General features: G+C 47.4%; 1 protein-coding gene across 1 annotated transcript in view; it reads left to right on the top strand.

The window, feature by feature from the left end:
- Ccdc6 (coiled-coil domain containing 6) overlaps positions 1-20,856 on the top strand; it is a 98,912-nt gene that overhangs the window by 38,539 nt on the left and 39,517 nt on the right. Inside the window, exon 2 of the mRNA XM_052744754.1 lies at positions 8,602-8,751. Within this exon, the coding sequence (XP_052600714.1) occupies positions 8,602-8,751 (150 nt within the window). The remainder of the gene's footprint in view (positions 1-8,601; positions 8,752-20,856) is intronic.

The following is a 20,856-nucleotide window of genomic DNA, read 5'->3' as shown; positions in this document are numbered from 1 at the left end:
TTCAGTTCCCTCCTCTGCCGGGTCCTTTAGCAGTCTGTCATGACTGTTATAAAACCCTGAGTTCCTGTATCTGGAAGATCACATCCAAATCTCTCCTATTGATAGTTTGACCTCTTGATTTTTTTGGGGGGGGGGGGGTGCTTACATTTTTCTGATTCTTGTCATTCCTGAGTGAATGGTAAACATTGTGCATGAACCGAAGTCAGCACGTTCATACCATACCACCTCCTCTGTTTGGGCATCCAGTTCCGGCTGAATCTTATCTACTCAGCAGCTAGACCGGCTGCTGGACTTTGCTGGGACTATTTCCTTTCTTGTCCGGCAGGCTGTAGGTTGGTCCAGCTGAGGGCTTCTGTCACCCTGTTCTCAGGGCCTGTGGTACCCACGCTCCCATCCTCATGTTCCATCTTCTAAGCTCTGGGAGTCTTTGTGTCTCTGGCCTGTCTCTGGGGAGAGCTGTGGATCACGGTCGGTTGTCCCTCATGGCTGGGCACCCCGTGGAGGCTGAGGGTGGTTCTCACTCAGTTCCTCAGGGAGCGTTAGGAGGTGCAGCCGTGGAGACAGGGTCTTTCCGGTGTATCTGCCCCTTTCTTCCTCTGCTACCAAAACTCTGCCTCAAGTCTCGTGTATATCTTGGGCAGGACAGAGATACCTGCTTCCCCCGCAGGTGGTTCATTGCCCAGGTCATGGGGGTAGCACTTCAGGTCAAGCACAGAGTTTTGGGGACATCAGGAAAGCAGAGTATGCCGTCCATTCCAGTGTCAGTTACTAGGGTGTGTGCAGGGCATGTGAATAGTCTACGCTACTGTGCTCATCCTGTTAAACAGTATTTAACACTTCCATCACCCCAAAGAGGTGCCCCCCGTTAGTGCTCGTTCCTCCCCACCCTGCTGGAGTCAGCTCTTGTTCTTTCTGTCTCTAGGTGTGCTTGCTCTTGATGTGGCATTCTGCAGCAGGTGGCCTTTTATGACTGACTTCTTCCCTGGGTGTCACACCTTCAAGGTTGACCTTTGTAGTATGGATCGTGACTTCTTTCTTGGCGGTGGAATGGCATTCTGTAGATGGACATTTAAGGTAGTTTCTTCTTCTTGGTCTTCACGAATGGTGCTTTGGAACGATGCTTCTGTGAACACTCGCGTATGAGTTTTGTTTGGAAACCTTTTTGTTTTTCCAAGAAAACGGAGGTACTGTGGTGAGCTCTCTATGTGAAGAGTGTGCACGTGTGCTCGCGTGTTCACACTCACTTGGGCACATGGCGTGGAGGCCAGGTGTCAGGTGCCTTTCTTAATCATGGCCCACTTTATTTGTCTGTTAAGATAGGGGTCTCATTATGCAACCATGGCTGGCCTAGAAACTTGCAATGTAGGCCTTTCTGGCCTCTAACTCAAAGATCCACTTGCCTCTTCCTCTTGAGTGCTGGGTTTTAGAGGTGTGTGCCACCAGGCCCAGATCCACCTTTTTTGGTTTTTTTGAGACTGGATTTTTCTCTATGTAGTTTTGGTGCCTGTCCTCGAGCTCACTCTGTAGCCCAGGCTGGCCTCGAACTCACAGAGATCTGCCTGCCTCTGCCTCCCCAGTGCTGGGATTAAAGGCGTGCGCCACCGCTGCCCAGCCTACCTTTTTTTTTTTTTGGAGACAGTCTCTCCCTGAACATGAATGTCATCAATTGGTGAGACTATCGGGCAGGCAAGTCCCAAGAATCCTCTTGTCTCAGACTCCAACAGATACCAATGTGGTCAGCTTTTTATGTGGATGCCGGGCTTCCAGACCCCAGTCCTGAGGGTTGTATGGCAAGTGTTTTATCGGCTTAGCCATCTCCTCGCCAGCCCAGCCAAATTATTTCAGTGCGTCTTCACAAGACCTCAGGGGGAGGTGACATTTTCATTTAACAAGGGAGAAAACAATGCCTTGAAGGAGCCCTGGCCCCACTGGGGCCACACAGTTAGAAGTGGCCACCCACATCCCCATCTTGTGAAGCAGGTAGCCTGCCTCTAGGGTTTCATGTTGAAGAGGAGCCTCCCTCAAAGTGTGGTCTGTTTGCCACTGATCTGTTAGGCCAGTCCAGTTCTTGTGATGTACCCAGACAGGTAAGCAAGAGTTTCATCTTGACTCACTTGTGGATTCGGTGGTGTTGAATTCATATGCTAGGGTGAGATGTATGTGTTAAGAGCTGGGTTCTTCTCACACGCAGCAGCTTGTGCACAGGAGAATATGTGTCTATCCTGTGCCCGTGGTGGTGGTGGTGGGGACACTAGCCTCTCTCACTTGACAGGCACCACAGGCTGATTAAACTTGGTGACTGTGGGCTGGAGCAATGGCTCAGAGGTTAAGAGCACTGACTGCTCTTCCAGAGGTCCTGAGTTCAATTCCCAGCAACCACATGGTGACTCACAACCATCTGTAACAAGATCTGGTGCCCTCTTCTGGCCTGCAGTTATACATGCTGTATACATAATAAATAAATAAATCTTTAAAAAAAAAAAAAAAAACTTGGTGACTGTTAGGTTCCCTTTAGCCTCAATATCTCAGAGTTCTTGTTATCTAGAAAGCAAACGTGGGCATTGCTTGTCTTCCTGCCCTATAGTCTTATGACCGTGGTCTGGGATAGAGTCTGCGTATGGTGGTACTGTAGCCACTGTTCATGAAGAGTCTGCAAGACAGACAGTCTGTCTCTCTGTTTCCGTCCATCTGTCTGTCTGTCTCTCCCTGTGTGTGTCCATCCTGGGATAGAATTAGTAAGTGCTTTAATCTGTCAATTGCTTTTGCTGCAGACTAGTGTGCAGGATAGGGAGGGAGCATGCGCCAGGTGGTACAGCCAGGTGAGGCATTGTAATTCTCAGGTGTAGAATGGGAACCCTCTCCTTGAGCCTTACGTTGGAACAGTGGTACATCTGGCTTGTGGTTGGTGGCACCGCCACCTTCCTTAAACAGATTCCTGCAGCAAAGTGGTTTGTGTTGATAAACCTATTGGTATAACCAGTGTGTAAGCTAATCCCATAAGACCCGCCAGCTGGCTGTCTCGAGGGATCCTGTTCAGTTCTGAGCATCTGCCGGAGCAGTCAATACATGCAGGCTGCACCTCGCAAATAACAGTTTAGAAAGAATGCGGTTTGACCCAGTTGCCTGGCAATATGTTTGGTGGTTCTTGTTGCCCTAACAGTATGTTGTCAGATGCCAGATGTCAAACTAATTTTTGGGTATGGTGTTTTTGTTTTTGTTTTTTTTTTTTCTGAGACAAAGTCAGACTCTGTAGCCCAGGATAGCCTAGAACTCACTATGTAGCCCAGGCTTGCCTCAAATTCAGTCCCTTCCTCAATTCCCCAACTGCTGAGCAAGATTTTAAGCTTTCTCAAATTTAGATCTAGGGATGGCAAGGTAGCTCTAGGCAATAGGGGAGCGTGCTGCCGAGACTGACATGGTGGACTCCCACCAAGTCTTCCTCTGACCTGGACAGGTTTGACAGGGCACAAGTGCCCCTCCCCCAAGATTAAATTTAGATCATCAGTGACTAGACAACAGGATAACAATGTAAATGTTTTTATTATTATTATTATTTGAGTTCATGTATGTTAAGTCATTGGACACTCTGGAAGTGGAGTTACAGATGGAATTTTAAGTCAGTATGTGGGCTCTAGGAGTCGAACCCAGGTCCTCTGAAAGAGCAACCAGTGCTTTTTTTGTTTTTTGTTTTTGTTTTTTTGTTCTTCCAGACAGGGTTTCTCTGTGTAGTTTTGGTGCCTGTCCTGGATCTCTCTCTATAGACCAGGCTGACCTGGAACTCACAGAGATCCACCTGGCTGTGCCTCCCGAGTGCTTGGATTAAAGGTGTACGCCACCTCCTGGCTGCAACCAGTGCTCTTAACCGCTAAGCCATCCCTCCAGTCCCAGAACAATAATTTTTTTAAATAATTAGAGTAATATATACAAGTATAGTCATAAATTTAAATGATTACAGTAGTCAGTGGGTCCTGTCTGAATTCCTAAGCATTGACAGACAGTTCATAATTCTTGATAACTAAGACAAATCACTAGCCAATGTCAAGATATTTTTAAGTCAGTGCCATGAGTTCAGTCGGTCATCACTTGACCTTTCCTCTGCTTATAGCCCTGTCCTGAAGCTGTGGTGGTCAAGTTCATGTTTGCCTGGACTTTCATGCTTTGGGAAAATAGTCCGCCTTTTATTGGGCCCTAAAGATGTTATATCAACCTTCATGGTTCTGGTTCATTCAGGCACTTGGATGTCCTCATCAGCAGTGAATGCTACCGTCGATAGTTCTGGAATTTTCCAGAATGCCATGAGTCACAGGCTGAGAATGATGGCCCATCATGGTAGGCACTAATGTGGTGACTCGGGAAGATCCCATCTAAGGGTTACTCCATGCTTGCTTTTCCTAAGGAGTTGATACATCTCTCCCTTCGTTTTTATTCGCCTTCTGTTATATTGGAATTATATTTGGTAGGATAAGAAAAGGAAGGGCTGGGCGGTGGTGGTGGCGCACGCCTTTAATCCCAGCACACGGGAGGCAGAGCCAGGCGGATCTCTGTGAGTTCAAGGCCAGCCTGGTCTATAGAGAGAGATCCAGGACAGGCAACAGAACTACACAGAGAAACCCTGTCTCAAAAAAAAAAAAAAAAGATGATGGAGTGTAGCTTGAGTTTTCCTGACTGGTCCACAGTCAGGACAAATCTCTATCACCTGCCAGTCCCACAGCCGCTCAGACCTGACCAAGTAAACACAGAGACTTATATTGCTTACAAACTGTATGGCCGTACCAGGCTTCTTGCTAACTGTTCTTACAGCTTAAATTAATCCATTTCCATTAATCTATACCTTGCCACGTGCCTCATGGCTTACCGGCATCTTCACATGCTGTTTCTCATCATGGCGGCTGGCAGTGTCTCTCTGACCCAGCCTTCCACTTCCCAGCTTTATTCTCCTCCTTGTCCCGCCTACACTTCCTGCCTAGCCAATGGCCAATCAGTGATTTATTTATTGACCAATCAGCAACACACTTGCCATACAGACCATCCCACAGCAATGGAGAGGTTGGACAGTCCGTTTTCACATTGATAGACTGAGTGCTCACTAGTGGAAGGAGCCCAGTGTGTTGCAGAGACTCTAGTCCGTGCCTGATTGCTCAGATGTCCTCATTTCAAAGCAGCTAGATTTGTACTGGATATGGAAACAGAATAGTATGTTTTTCCTCATCTTCAGGTCTCCAAATACTCAGAACAATAAGACTTTCTTCTTTGAGTTCCTAATATGCTTGTTTACGTTTTGGTTGGAGACTTCACAGAGAGATAGATAAACCTGGATTTGTTTGTTCAGCTTTGAGATGCAGGTTGGATTTTTGAACTGAGATGTGCTTAGGGGCACTGAGATTTTTAAATATTTCAGCTAACAGGGGAGATAGCTGGTGTAACTCAAGGATGAGATTTCACAAGGAACCTGATTTATCTCTCTCTGTCAACTTGTTAGTGTCTTGGGACCACCCCGGCTTCCTCTTTGGTCTTTCTCTACTTTCTCTATGCCTCCTTCCTGACCTCTCAGGGGGAATGCATTGCAAAGATGACTGTGTACAGATTAAATACAAGGGCCTGTTTTAAGTTTGGGATGTAAAGTTGAGGTGATGCTGCACACCGGGGGTGAAAGCCTGCTGGAGGATTGGGTGGACGTAGGATGCTTTTCTGTGATGTGTGGCTTCTGTAATGATCAGGTGTACCCATTTTGTCAGGACACCAGCAGGATGCTGGATGCGATGTCAGATTTTCTCAGAACATTGTTCTCTAAGTCAGTGTTGAATACATCTTACCGTTTGTCTTCAATTATGAACTCATGCCTGACATAACCTGTGCCGATCAGATGGCCCCAGGTAGAACTTAGAACTTCCAGGAAGCCATAGCTGAAGGGTTTTTTTCATAAGCTCTGGGAGCCCCACTGGGCTTTTGAGACAACATCTTGCTGTGTAACTCAGGCTGGCTTTGAACTCACTGTAATCCTGCTTCAGCCTCCCAAATGCTGGGATTACAGGTACGCACCAGGACGCCCAACTTCAGATAGTCTTCAACATGATAATTATTGTTACTCGGGGTTTCAGAGTAGCATTTTCTACTAATGGGCTTTGCCAAGAAATGAATGTCTACTCTCAAATGGCGATTTTTTTTTTTTTTTTTTTTTTTTTTTTTTTTTTTTTTTGCCACAGACTCAGCTTCCCACCCCTGTGGTGGGTCAGTTGGGAAGGAACTTCACAGCAGCTCCTTAAAAATGTGCCCCTTTGCCTGAGAAGAACTGTGTAGTAAAACACAGTCCTGTAAACCGTACTTTGTTAATTAACGGAGTCCTTTTTTAATAATATAAAAAGGATAAAATTCACCCTTTTAGAATGTGTATTTTGATGGCTGCTAGTGTGTTCAGAAGAACTGTCCATGCCACTTAGTTCCAAGATGCTTCCCTCAGCTCTGTGAGCAGCCCAGGCACAGCAGTGGCCATTCCCTGCTTTTTGGCAACCAGAAGCCTTGATCTATCTTTAAAGTTCTTGTTTAAAAGACATTGCAGCCTGCTGTCCCTTTAACTTGATAGGAAATCATGAGATGGAAGGAACTTAATAGAAGAAGGCTGAAGGCTGGTCTCCCGTGTCAGAAGTATGAGCTGGGAACCTGTAGGCCCCATGAAAAGGAGAAGGTGGCCTGCCCTGCCTGGCTGGAGCCTCTTTTACTGCTTGTGATGAAACTGCCACTCAATTAAGATCATGTGTGATCGTGTGTAAGCGGTAGCTAACCCTTTTGAGAGCTAAGCCCAGCAGCAGCTCTGCCAGCTGGTCAGGGTCCCCCTGTCTTTCTCTTCCATGACATTTATAAGAGTCAGAATTGGACCGGGTTGGTCAGAACCAGAAAAGCAAGTAGCTTGGGTAGATTGAGGGTTTAGATAGATAGATTAGCTAGCTAAATCCTTGGGATTCTTGCCAATCATGTGAGTAGGGGATCTTGAAGTTTCTGGAAGAAAAAAAATTGAGTTCTCACCTCTTTCTCTTGACTGTAACAGGGAGGGTGAGATCATGCCAAGGGCTGGTGAAGTTAGAGGCAGGTAAGGGAACCAACTCCCAGGGGACTTAAAGACTGCTTCTGGTGACCTTGGCTGTCCGTGGACTTTATAGCTAGTGGATATGCTCTTTGTGGCTCGATTCTATGGTGCTGACCCGGCTCCAGGGGCCCAGCTTTTGTGTAGTTCTGGATTCCAGTCCATGTATCACAAGTGTTGTCTGGCAGTTTTCTAGGGTTACTAGGCGGATGATGAACCAGGGGTGTGCTGCCACTGAAGCCTTGAGGGTCTCGGTGTATGTTGGGGAAGCTGGTATCGAGGTGGCGGTGGGCGTGGAGTAGTGGTACAGCCCTTTAATGATAAAGGTAGTGGCCGCTTAATGTCAGACAGCCTCCTCCCTTTTCCCTGTCCTGGCTGTCTGGTGTCAGCAGAGGCGTGGAATTTATGCATTTCTCTCTCCCTGGACTTGGCTGTGTGCTTTCCACTTGTAAATGCCAACAGTAGAATTAAAATATCTATTTAAAATAATAAAGGGCAGGGCTGGGAGAGATGGTTCAGCAGTTAAGAGCACTGGCTGCTCATCCGCGGGATCTTGGATTGATTCCCAGCACCCACACAGTAGTTTACAGTCGCCTATAACTCTGGTCCTCGGGATCCAATACTGCCTCTGGCTTCCACAGGACTGCACACACACGGTGCACAAACATCCACCCAGGCAAATACCCATACACACAAAATAAAAATCTCAAAATTAAAAAAAACTAAACCCTCAAGGAATGTATGTGGACTAAATATATCAAAATGTTGGAGTCTTTTACTTTGGAGAGAGTTGAACCCCCTTCTTTCTGTAAGGGATTTTCCTCCAGAGTGGTTATGTTTTGCTGTTTATTAAAGCTTTTTGGGAGATGAGAGGTAACTCAGAGAAGAATGTTGTCACCCACTGCATTATGCTTGGCCCCTTTTGGTTCAGTGTTTCCAGTGTGTTTTCAACTCGGGAATGCCTGCTTTGGCAATCAGTCACCCCACCTTCCACCCCCCGAGTTCCTAGTGCCGAAAGAAAGTAAAATATGAAACTTTTCTCTGGTCTTCCCATTGGCCTGTAGGCACTTTTAGTACCTCATGAGAAGTACTCTCGAGGGCTCAGTACCTCTCCTCTGTAACCGTTCCACCAACACACAGATGTGCCTCGGTTCATTCGAGGTGGTGGCATTGAGGGAGCATTCACTAGTCAGGTGTGTACAGCACAGGCTGGGTCCTGTCAGGAGGGACTTTGCGTGTTCAGGTGCGAAGACTTCATGAAATCCAGCCTTTGATAATTTGGACTGTCACTTTTAAGAAGGATCATGCATAGCCTAAGGAGGCCCTCGGGCTCATAGTGTGAAGTTGTACCTAGAGCCACTCCTGAATTCCTCAGCTGTGTGTGTAGGGGTCCGAAGGTTCCCAGTTGAAAACGGAGCCCTCGTGAAGATAGGCGCCTCTGGAAAGGAGAGCTGTGTTACATTTGGGAAATTCTCTGTGTCCTCACCATGTCTTTGTTTTGTTCTTTTAATTCTTCTAAACAGCAAGCCAGGGCTGAGCAGGAAGAAGAATTCATCAGTAACACTTTATTCAAGAAGATCCAGGCCTTGCAGAAGGAGAAAGAAACCCTCGCCGTGAATTATGAGAAAGAAGAGGAATTTCTCACCAATGAGCTCTCGCGGAAGCTGATGCAGGTAAATGGTCTCGGTGACCTTTCCTACCCCACACGCTTGCCTCCTCTTCCTCCCGCTCTCCTGGGGGGAAAAATGGCTTTAGAGTGTTTCATTTTAATAATGTGCCTGTGCGATTGTCCACTTGAGTTCTTTGATTTAAAAATGCTGGGGTGTGGATCCTTCAGACAGTTGGCTCTGGAGCCCACCTGCTCAGGAAGGCGGGAGTGTGTTGCGTGAGTCTTCACAACTGCCAGTGATCGCCGCCGGGTAAACACAAGCAAGGCTGCAGCTAGGTAGCGTGTTGGCTCTACAGTTGAGTCACAAACATCTTCCTCCCGCAGTCAGAGGTGGTCTTCTGCACGCACGTCTGTGCCTATGAAGTGAGGCCATGTTCTAGTGGGTGCGTGGTGAGTTACTGACTGGATCAGACTGTCATCGCTAGCCACGGAGTGAAGCCACGCATGAAGCACAACAGGAGGGTTTGGATCCCCGTGAGGAATTCATTCATTCATTTGCCTCCCTGCTTGTTGGTAGTTGGAAAAGTTACTAGCAAAATACAACTAAAATGACTCTATGACAGTTGTTCTCATATATGGCAGTCGCGACCCGTTCGGGGCCGAACAACCCTTTCCCAGCAGTCACCCGAGACCGTTGGAAAACACAGATATTTGCATTACGATTCACAACTGTAGCAAATACAATTAGGAAATAGCAATGGAACTAGTTTTATGGTTGGGGGGGGGGGGTCACCACAACATGAACTGTATTAAAGGACCAAGGCATTAGGAAGGTTGAGAAGCCCTATGAAGATAGTATGTAAATTCATATGAATTTAAGAATAAGATAAGGCCATCTTTGGCTGTGCTGAGATGTCATTGAAGGAAGCACGTGTCTGTACTTTCTGTTCCACGCTACACACAGGTTGCATTCATTACAACGGAGAGTGTGTTGTAAGCGAGGTCTCTTGTAAGAAGGTACTAGAATCTCATCGCCACTGTGCTAGGTTCTCAACCTCCTCACACAGAGGTTCCTGTAGGAAGTTTTGGTGTGTGGAGCATTAGCTTTCTCTCTCTCCTCACTTTTTCTTTCCCAGTCGTTGAATAAAGACAGGGCTGGAGTGTGTACAGAATTGCATTCCAGTAGGAGCTGTCGGTGAGGGACTGCTGGTACAGGTGGCCAGGGCCAGTCATTAGCAGAGGCGCCTAGCAGAACGTTTTGAACACATTTTTTTTTTAAATTATTCATTTGCATTGTGATGTAGAGAGAAGAGGGAGGAGGCTAATTTGACTTGTTGTGGCCCATGTTGTCAACAGTAGATGGCTTATTCTGCGTGCTGTTTGTAGGGACACGGACACAGCTTGTTTCTCCTGGGTTCAGCTGCACCCTCAGTTTTTTTCTTCATTTTTAACAATGCTTGAGAAGCCCCCCCTTTCTTACAGAGCTCACATTGTTGCTAGTGTTTGGCTGAAGTGATTCTCAAAGCAGTTAAAACCTAGCCAGTGAGATTGTTTTCTCTGTAAAGATTCACCTCGGGGGTGAGGGGCTGTGTTGTTTGTGTGGTTGGCTTTCCCACTCACCCATCACAGCCTTTCCAGTTGACACGGATCCCCTTCAAATGAGACGTTAAAAAAAAGTAAAAATGTTAAGAGCCATGTGCACAAGAAAGTGGTGACTGGTATGCCACGCACAAGACTTGGACTTCAAGTGTGTTCTTCCAGTGTTTTATGAATTCAGCTCCACCCTGGAGAGACTATTTCCATATGCATATCTAATATGCATATATTAGAAACCTAAAGCCACACCCCCCAATTTTTCTTTCTAAAGAGAATAAATTAGTGTTTGAACTGTATGATACACTAAACTGATCCCCACCCCCCTCCAAGTAGTGTGTAGTCTGAGACTTCATGTGACTGCGTCTCATGTCCACCTTGAGTCACGGAACAGAGTGTCTCAGAACACACGGCCAAACTCTCGCTATTGGATGTAGGAATGGTTAGTATGTTCCTAGACAGTTTCTTATGAATATTGGCTTGGCTTTTAGACCTCTAGGTGGTTGTTGGTTGTTTACTTGCTGAAATGTTGTGGTGAACCTGTAGTCTATTTTTGAGGGTATAATTCAGTGGTGGTACATACATTAACACCTGACGATGTCACTGCCCTCCATCTCCAGAATGTTTTCAAATTGAAACTCTTTAACTGATGAACCATATTGCCTCATCGTCTTCTGGGTCTTGGGATTTTGAAGGCAGTTGAGTAGTGGCATGTTGCTTGAAAGTGGGCATCTCTGTCTTATCTTCAAGTGGGGCTCATTTTACAGCTTTATAAACCCATTCTGTTAGCCATCCGCTGTAATGGTTGGTCTCAGTTGAAAACTAGATAGGATTTATACTGTGAGGGCATTTCCAGACGGGTTTAACTGAGGAGGAAAACCTACCCTGTTTGGATGGCACCATCCCCATGGGCTGGGGTCCTGGACTATCTAAGAAGGAGAAAGTGAGCTGAGCACCAGCATTCATCATTCCCTGCCTGAGGATGCAGCAGGACCAGCCACTTCACACTCTCACTGCCACACCCTTCGGTGTGATGGACATACACCCTCAGTGCTATACCCTTTGGTGTGATGGACATACACCCTCAAACCATGAAAGAGGTGTTTCATCACAACAAGTAATGCACTAGGCATACACATGCCAAGAACCTGCCTCTGTGGTTGGCCAGTTGGGAGAATTCATAACTCCAGGAGAGCACTGTCTGGTTTTGGATCCTCACTCTCCAGGCTCCTGGTGCACATTTCCTTAATGGATTCAACTGGTCCTTTGTCGGATACTCAAACTCTGAACCACCCAGTGTGGAAAGACTTTTTCCATCTGGAAGATTTTTAGGGTAATTGATGCCAATAGGCTTTTCCAATTGTGTAATTACTTTAATATGGCTTTTGAGGTGTTTGCTTCTGTTTACGATATTTTGAAGTAAAAAGCTTGCTAAGAGGGACTGTGTTGTAGGTGCCACAGACAGACAGGTGGCGACTGATCTGTTCTCCGTGACAGTGCTTAGCACCCAAAGGCCATTGGACATCTATTTATAGGACAGTGTGGTTTCTCTGTCGTGATTGGACGTTTCCTTACTATGTATTTCAAAGGGATTCCTAAGGACAAGAGACTCATTAGCTTAGGCCCCATGGAGATCTTGCTGCCTCTGCCTCCAGGGATTGAAGGGAGCGCCATGGCCACACCTGCCCCTGAGATGTCATTAAAAACAAAATCAAGTTCATGTAACTGTCGATGAGGGGCCCTTCAGACTACCAGTCTGGGAAGCAGATATGCTGAATCCTCAGTAAAGCAAACCACACAGCACCCTCAGGCCTGCAGCATGTAGCTCTTCTCCCTACATGCTTTTCTGTCATATGGAAACTTTATTCTAAGAAATATATGTTTTCCTGAGCCCGAATTGTGGGACCAGCTACTTGATTGGAGAAAGACTGACCTGAAAGAGTAGGCACTTTGGAAGGATAGCATACAGTGAAGCTCTGCTCTGCAATCTCTCAGAGAAGGCAACATCGTCATTATTTGTAAAATAAATATGATGTTTTTAATGAACAAACTCAGATTGATAAGTGACACGTGTGTTAGAAGCCCCAAAAGCAGTTCTCCAAAATGTTAGCAGTAACTTGGCTCGGGGCTAAGCATGCAGTCTATGATTTACTTATTAATTTATTACCTTTTGAGGCAAGGTCTCGATAGCACCCCAGCTCACAATTGTCCTGCCTCAGCCTTTCAAGTGCTGGGATTACAGACATGCATCACTCAGCTAGGTTATATTCATTGTTCGTGCATGCCTTCTCTCACCGGACACAAGCATCATGCGTGGTTTCTGTAACTAGACACTTTTCTAATGGGATTTTAAAAATTCTGTCAGCTGGATGTCTTTGCCTTTGAAAACTCTGTCTGACCGACTTCGGCCCTCAGTGCCCTGCTATCCTGGTTAGGAGTTGCAGGGAGGCCCCTGTAGTCAGTCAGCCTTATTCCTGGGTGATAAAAGATTCTCACTTGCCCCCATCATTAAGAACTAGTAGAATCAAAATGCCCTGTGGGATTCACTCCATGCTGATCTGTTACTAAAAACAAAATTCCTAGTGGCCCTGGTTGCTAGCTGCTGCTCTTGAAGGCTAACTTGGCTTTAGCAGCTGGATAGTCCCCCGCTTGGTTTCATGCACACCTGATGTATCAGGTTCGTTTCCTGCATGTGTGGGTTGGGGGATCGTTGTCACCCTGTTTCTGATACTTGTCTTGATTCCTCTCTGCAAATAGGACAACAAGAAGTCAACAAATACTTAGGGTCCCAGTCTTTCACCATAGAATAATTGAGGATAATAAGGAATGCTGGATTTTCTATATTCCTCAGTTTTTAAAATCTGCTCCAGTTTTGTTTGCTTACCGTAAAACAACAAATAGGTTCATGGTCTGGTTTTGATTTGCATTTGAAGTTGGATCTGGCCCCAGAGGGAAATGCTGTCATTCTAGCTCCTGAGACATCAATTCTATTTTTAAATTACGTGTATATGTGAGTGCAGTGCCTGCCGAGGCCAAAAGCGGGCATTGGATCATTGGATCCCCTTGGAGCTAGAGTTACAGATGATTGTGAGCTGCCCGATGTGGGTGCTGGGAATTGAACTCGGGTCCTCTGCAAAGAGCGGTGGGTACCCATAACTGCTGGAACCGTTCTCTCTCCAGCCTCTTGGGTGCCATTTTTGTTACCGGCTTGTCCCCTGAGGTTAGATTGCCTTCTAGAATTACAGCAGTTCAGTTAGTTTTCTAGCATCTGCAGAAACACAGAAGGAGGAAGTTTTGTGCAGAACTGGAGGTGAAGCCCCTATCACCGGGAGATTGCCAGCCGGTGCCTCGGATGGGCATCATGCAGGAGATGATGGCCAGTGCTTCAGACTGGTGCCATGCAGCAGCAATAGCATCCTTCCGTCTCTTCACAAGGGAATAAAGACATGAGCGGTGCCCAGTTCTTGTTTGCCTACCTCCCCTTGCTGTGGTGGTTGGCGTGAATGGCCCCCGTAGTCTCCTGTATGTCTGAGTCCTTGATTCTCAGTTGCCGCCTGTTGAGGTAGGATGAGGAGGGATGGTCTTGCTGGAGGAAGTATGTCGCTGGGGACATGCTTTGAGACTTGTGCCATTTCGAGTTCGCTCCCCCTCTACCTCCTCCCTGTGGGTCAGGATGTGAGCTCTCAGCTGTCCCTGCTGCCACGCCATTTGGTGACCACGCGAGACCAACCAAACGCTTTCTTTGATAAGTTGCCTTGGTCATGGGGCTTTGTCCCAGCTATAGAAAAGAAACTTGTCCCCTCCTTCTCACTGACGGAGAAGTTTTGTTTCCTTTTGGTACCACCAGATTGGACGTATTTTTCCCAGAACCCCCTAAGCGTTATGCCTCTGAGTAGCGTGGTGTGTGTCTGTAGGCACTGAAAGTGAGCGGAGACTCCCAGCCCTTCGTTTTCAAAGACGCACACTAGGATTTGAGGCCATTTCCTGCCATTTCCACTAAGGTGGTAACTCATTATATATATGAGTTATATATATATATATATATTTTTTTTTTTTTTTGGTTTTTCGAGACAGGGTTTCTCTGTGTAGCTTTGCGCCTTTTCCTGGAACTCACATGGTAGCCCAGGCTGGCCTCGAACTCACAGAGATCTGCCTGCCTCTGCCTCCCGAGTGCTGGGATTAAAGGCGTGCGCCACCACCGCCCGGCTCATTTTATATTTTGTGCAGGCAGCAAAATCACATGATACAGTGATAATAAGAAACTGTTTTGTTAATTTTAGGGTCACCAAGGTCAAGAATGCCTTGGCATCATTCAGATGACAACTTGGCCTCCTGTAGGGGGAGGTGAAGGGACCTTGCTATATGTTTTTCATTAGATTGGCTGGACCCGTGGTCCTTGTGGCCAGTGGTGTTTGGAGATAATACTGACCGAGCGAGATTGCTTTTACATTATAGCTATCAAAACAGTTGGAAGGTTTGTTTTTCTACTTGCTTCTCATTCCCAATTACCAGATTCTCATCTCTGTCTGGTTTTCATTTCCTTTCATGGAGCAAATAAGTTCCATTCATAAAACAGCTGCAGGGAGCTGCCAGATTACTTAAACTGCATTTGAAATGCCACAGACCCACCGGTGGCCAAAGCATAAATCCAAATGCTCCAGTAAATAGCATGCTGGGCAGCTCTCAGTAGAACGGGATCAGTATGAGGACGAGAGAAAACGATAAAGCTCTTCAGTGATAAAACATTGCCTAGTGCCTGGAGAGATGGCTCCGTGGTTGAGAACACTGGCTGCAATTCCAGAGGACCCGGGTTCGATTCCCAGCACCCACACTGTGACTTAACCGTCTATGATTCCAATTCCAGGGGCTCCAACTCTCTTCTAGCCTCTATGGGCACTGAACACGTGTGGTGTATAAGACATACATGCTGGCAAAGCACCCATGCACATACAGTAATAAAAATAATGGAAAGCCCCAACATTGCCATATTTATCTGAACGTCTACACACAAGTGTTCGCATATGCAGTTCGTCCATAAGTGAGTTAGTAGTCAGTCTGGAAAAATGGTAAGGGGTCAGAAGCTTCTGTCCTGACTTTGACATAAAATATGAGATAGAATAGATAGCAAGGAAAAGAAAGGTTAAAGGGAAATAAAAATCGTTAGGTAAAGCCAGGGCGAAAGCTTGCTGGATTTATGAGAGGGAGGGAAGCATTATTTCTAGTTGGAAGTGTGCATCTTGTGTCTTGACAGGTGGTTGACTTGACGGGATGAACTTTAGCCATCAATAGGAACATCTTTCAAACAAAAGAGGATCACAGGAGACCTACAGGTGTGGGCCTCTGTGGCTGGAAAAGCAGTTCCCATCATTCAGAGTGGGAAAGCAGCTGGCGAAGTCGGTTGATGTAGACGGCTGGAAACTCAGTAGAGATGTCTAGACTCTAGATGGAGAAAACAGGCCTTTGGACAGAGGCCCTGGCTCCGTGGAGACATCCTGGCTAGTGAGGATGATAAGTCAGGCTGGAGGTGCTGTCATTAGGAGTTACTTCTCTCTCTAGGAATCCACACCATCGCTAGGAGATGTGCCCTGAGGGTCAAAGACGCCACAGGAGATCACATAAGGAGGAGGGTGCAAGGGAAAGCCAGAGAGAGGGCCAGGTGCCTGTGACACACAGCCAATGTGGAACTGCAGTCCTGAGAGAGAGAAAGACAGACAGACACAGACAGTCGGGAGAAGAAATGACAGAATTTGACCAAGCTGCTCTTGTTGGTAGATAGCTGAATGGCCAGGACACACGTGAGATAGTACAGAACTCCAGCAAAAGTGCTAACAGCTTATCATGCACCCACTGCTCAGAGAGAAGCGAAACTGTGACATCTTTGGAAGAGATTTGCATTTCCTAAGTACGCTGGAAATCTTGACTCCCGATGATGCGGCGGCCACACTCTTCTCTCGGGGTCACCCCGTCTGCACGTGGACACCACCCTTGGAGAAGAGGCTCTGTTGTCTTACCATTCCTAATAACCACCAGCTGGAAATAACTTGGTGTCTATGACCACCAAAGGATGAACATGGCATACTCATTGAGTTGGACATTCAGTGCGGTGAACGTAAGAGCCACGGTTTGACTTATCACAAGTACATTTAACATTTTAACAAACGTTTAAAAAGAACACAAAAGCAGGCAAAGCTGTATCTGAATGTGGACAGGCAGTCAAAGAAAAGGAAACAAAAGGATGTGGGGACGTGACTGCCATGAGAACGGGGGTTTGAGGACCTTGGGGATGGGGTATGGTCAGGGAGAGGCATGCAGGGCTTTGGGGAGCCTGGATGTGTCGACTTGGGTGGCGGCTCTTGAGAGGACAGTGGCAGGCACTAGTTACATTCTGCAGCCTCCTGCGGTGTAGTTGAACTTCGACACCATCACAGCTTTGTTCTTGGTGTGGATTTGGTGCGCTCATTATGGTGTCCTTGGTACATACAAAGTTGTTTTCGCTCATCCTGAGGCCTAGTCTAGGGCAGACAGTGCCCACAGAGTGTGGGTGCCATCATTCATCCAGCCACTGTGTGAGTTTTCTCGGGAGATTCTGGAGTAAAGAGCCCTGGTCCCTACCCTTAAGGGCAATACAGTGCGGGCGGCCGCCGCTTATGTCAAGGCCAAGGGCAGAGCGTTTGAAGCCAGAGACCTTGGCTGGAAACCCTGCATTTCCCTTTACCTGCAAGGCTTCTGGCTGGCTGGCTGCCAGCCTGTGACGGCAAGTTTCTGCCCTGTACACGGCACGGGGTCACAGTTCCCTGTACACAGAGCTTCCGGGGTTCTCCTGCCTTCTGCCTCCCGCCTCTCTTAGGAGCCCTGAGATTGCAGATGCATGCTCACACCTGGTGGTCTTCCGTGGATCCTGGGGACTGTTTCATCGAGGAGCCATCTTCTCAGCCCACTTTATTTCTTTCTTGAGATGACTTCTCTCTGAACCTAGAGCTCTCAATTCAGCTCTTCAGTGGGCCAGTGAGTGAGCTTCCGGGATCTGCTTGTCTCTCTCCCCCACCCCCCAAGCTCTGGTATTAGAGGCATGTCAACACCTCACCCCACATCGTACATGGGTGCTGGGCCAACAGCATCCTCAAGCTTACATGGCAGGGGCTACACCCACTGAGCTCTCTCCGTAGCCCAAGATTTACCTCCACAGCCGCTCCCTTATTCAGGCCCATCCATTTCTGCTTTGGGGTGAACCTCATGCTGTTACTTGGACTAAGCATGGAGGAAAGCCCAGCAACTGACTGGACTAGATTACAGAAGGACTTGAACGTTACGGAAACGTCTTTGGACTTCATTTGTAGCTAGTAGGCAGTTATTTTAGAGTATTGAAAAGGACACTGGATTATCAGGGCTTGCTTGCTGTGCTGGCCAGATTTATGCCAACTTGACACCAACTAGAGTCATCTGAGAGGAGGGAACCTCCATTGAGAAAATGCCTCCATAAGATCAGGCTGTAGGCACGCCTGTAAGGTGTTTTCTTAATTAACTATAGATGGGGGAGGGCCCAGCACATTGTGGGTAGTGCCATCCCCTGGCTGGTAGTCCTGGGTTCTATAAGAAAGCAGACTGAGCAAACCATATGGAGCAAGCCAATAAGGAGCACCCTTCCATGGCCTCTGCATCAGCTCCTGACTCCAGGTTCCTACCCTGCTTGAGTTCCTGTCCTGACTTCCTCAGTGATGAATAGCGATATGGAAGTATAAGCTGAATAAACCCTTTCCCCCCTAAGTTGCTTTGGTCATGGTGTTTCATCACAGCAATAGAAACCCTGACTGAGACATCCGCTGACCCAGATCCATGGTCGTCAGTGGATCTAGGGATATCCACTGACACAATCTCATGAAAAGTAGTAAGACCTTAGCTAGACTGCGTCATAGAGGATGTTTGACAGCCCTGGCAGAAGCTGAATTGATGTGGTGGAGGACAGAGAGAGACGTGAGGGAGCCGTTGAGCTCAAGAAGGATGGGACCAGCAGTGTCAAGGGTTGGAAATCAGAGCACGCTCTGATTTAGGATTGAATTGAAGTCTGAATTGAAGTCAGAGTGCGCTCAGACCCTAACCCTGGTGATCCCAGGGCTCACGGTGTGCCTCTCAGTCAGGGGATGTAAAATTGGTTCCTGAGGGGTGATGAATATTCTCAGACATTTTGAGATATTTTCTCGAGGACTAGGTCAGTGACAGTCCAGCGACTGATAACAGTGACTGTCCTGTGGTAGGTTTTACCTGGTCCCGTGCAGGTGGCCGTGGCCGCGTGAGCTGTCAGTCATCTGAGGATATCAGTGCGGGGGGGGGGGGGGGGGGTAGCAGGGAGTTGTACACAAAGAGGCGGATTACTGTTGAGTGGGGTGCCTCGGGTCTCCTTGAGGGACCTGGGTCCTGGGGTGGCCCTCAGATACTGGTAAGGGCTGCATCCAGGAAAGCTAAGACCCATAGCATTGCTGTGCAGCCTGGGACCTGGCAAGGGACACCTTGTGGGCACCTGTGGCTGCTCAGAGCGGTACCCAGGGTGAACAGTTGGAGCTCTCCTCCCCATCGTAGCAAATGCTTTTGAGAGATCAAGGTCATCTGGTTCTGTAGGCTTGTCATCCCAGCTCCTCAAGAGGCGGAGGCTCAGGAGGTTTACATGTTCCCCTGAGCAACTGGGATCCTGTCTTAAAGTGAAACCTGCTAGGTGAACGTCTTACTGTGTAACGTGATTCTAGTTTCATAGGTTTCCTGTTGTCAGTATTAACAGTATACACCGTAACTGTTATAAGTTATTCCATAATCATTGGGATGACCTTCTCTAGAGTGTACTTAAACCCTTGATTTCAAAACATTATGTCATGCGTGTATATGCACACACCTGAGTGTATGTATGTGCATCACGTGCGTGCATAACCTGGGGAGGTCAGAACAGGGCATCAGATCCCTCTGGAACTGGAGTTAGAATTGGCTGTGAGCCATCATGTGGGTGCTGGGGACAGAGTTCTTGCCCTCTGTAAGGGCCGTTATGGGCCATCTTCAGCCCCTAAACTCTTTAATTTTCAGAACGACTCTTTTCATCCCAGGAAGCATTTAGCAGTAGAGATGCATTAAGGAAACACTGGCGGTTGACTTCAAGCACGTCGGAGAGTTTGCTTGCATACTTTGCTCAAGTTTACTTTAGTTTTCGTAAGACTCAGAGACCTTACTAGCCGTGTGTGAAGGGCTCTGATGAGATTCAGAATTTAAAGGATGTATTTGAGGTTTTCACCCGTGTTGGAGACAGAGCAGAGAGGGTCCTGGAGCTAATTTCTGGTGACGTGTCTCGGGTCTGCCTCCACTAGGTTTCCCTGGAGGGTTTGTCCTGTCATGAGCTGTGGTTTGAACCAGCAGGTGGAGTCGGGGTGTCCATTCGAGTCCAGGATGGCTTGAATTAAGATGAGGGTAGGTTGAGTGTCTCTTCTGAAATGCTTGAGACACACAGTGTAGGGAATTTCAGGTATTTAGGAGTTTGGGTTTTCTGTTTATTCCTAATGGACAAGGGGACTCGAGTCTGAACACAAAATTCATTGAATGTCCATCACACACAGTGTGAGCATTGCACCCAGCCTGGATATGGTTCGGGGTTGAGTGCCCCCTTAGTTTTACCCTGATGTGAAGGCAGGTGTGACACTTCCTACCTACAGGGTTTTCTCGGTGCTCAGATAGTTTCAGATTTTGAAGCGTTTGAGGACTTTCAGGTTACGGGTACTCAGCCTGAATCTGCCTGAAACGGATAATTTTTCATTTTTATCTCAGGCAGACTATCTGCGGCCAACTGTGTAGTCCTTTGAACATCACTGCCAGCCCTCCCCCTCCCCCCACAGACCTCTCCTCCTCCCTGCTCCCTCCTCCTCCCCCGCTCCACCTCCCTCCCTGCCCCCCCCCCCCACCTTTCATCTTAAATCTCATCCCATCCCTGTGGGGGGTGTAGGACATCCCTGTGCTTCTCTCTTTGAACCTGTATTTTCTGTTTCCTCTGCTCAGAGGCTCCATGCCCTGCCTTGAATCACCTGTCACCTGAGAGGTGGCGGAGGAAGCTGCAGAGGGCTGCTGACTCTGTTTTCTCCTTGGGGGACAAGAACGGCTGTGACTGTCCAGGAGCTTCGGGGTTTGGGGTAGCTTGGTAGCTTTCAAGTGGTTATGGGAACCTGGGAACCTTGTCCTGGTAATGACAGCTTTAGCATCCAGTTTTCCTTAGGACATGGCTCTTGAGGAAACAGAAGACGCAGAGCCTTTACGGCCTTTGTTCCAAGTTCACCGTGCAGTCTTTTAAGGGAAATGCCTCGCTGGTTATTGACAGCAGCAGAACATCTGTCTAAATATGACTTCCTGCCATCAGCCAGAGCCTCTCTGTTCTCGGATTAACATTCTCTGACAGACGATGCTGGTTAGGCCAGAAGCTTTCCTGTGTTAGATTCCATTCTTTATTGTTTTAATTTACCTGGGGCAGAATCAATAGTACTCTTAAAAAAAAAAAAAAGGAAAGAAAAATTAAAGGAGCCATTTTTAGCTAATAAAATGTCTGCCATTGAAA

Source organism: Peromyscus californicus, unplaced genomic scaffold (assembly GCF_007827085.1).
Source record: "Peromyscus californicus insignis strain IS unplaced genomic scaffold, ASM782708v3 Scaffold_19__1_contigs__length_69161282, whole genome shotgun sequence".
Classification (NCBI taxonomy): Eukaryota; Metazoa; Chordata; class Mammalia; order Rodentia; family Cricetidae; genus Peromyscus; species Peromyscus californicus.
This window is presented reverse-complemented; position numbering and strand designations above follow the sequence as displayed.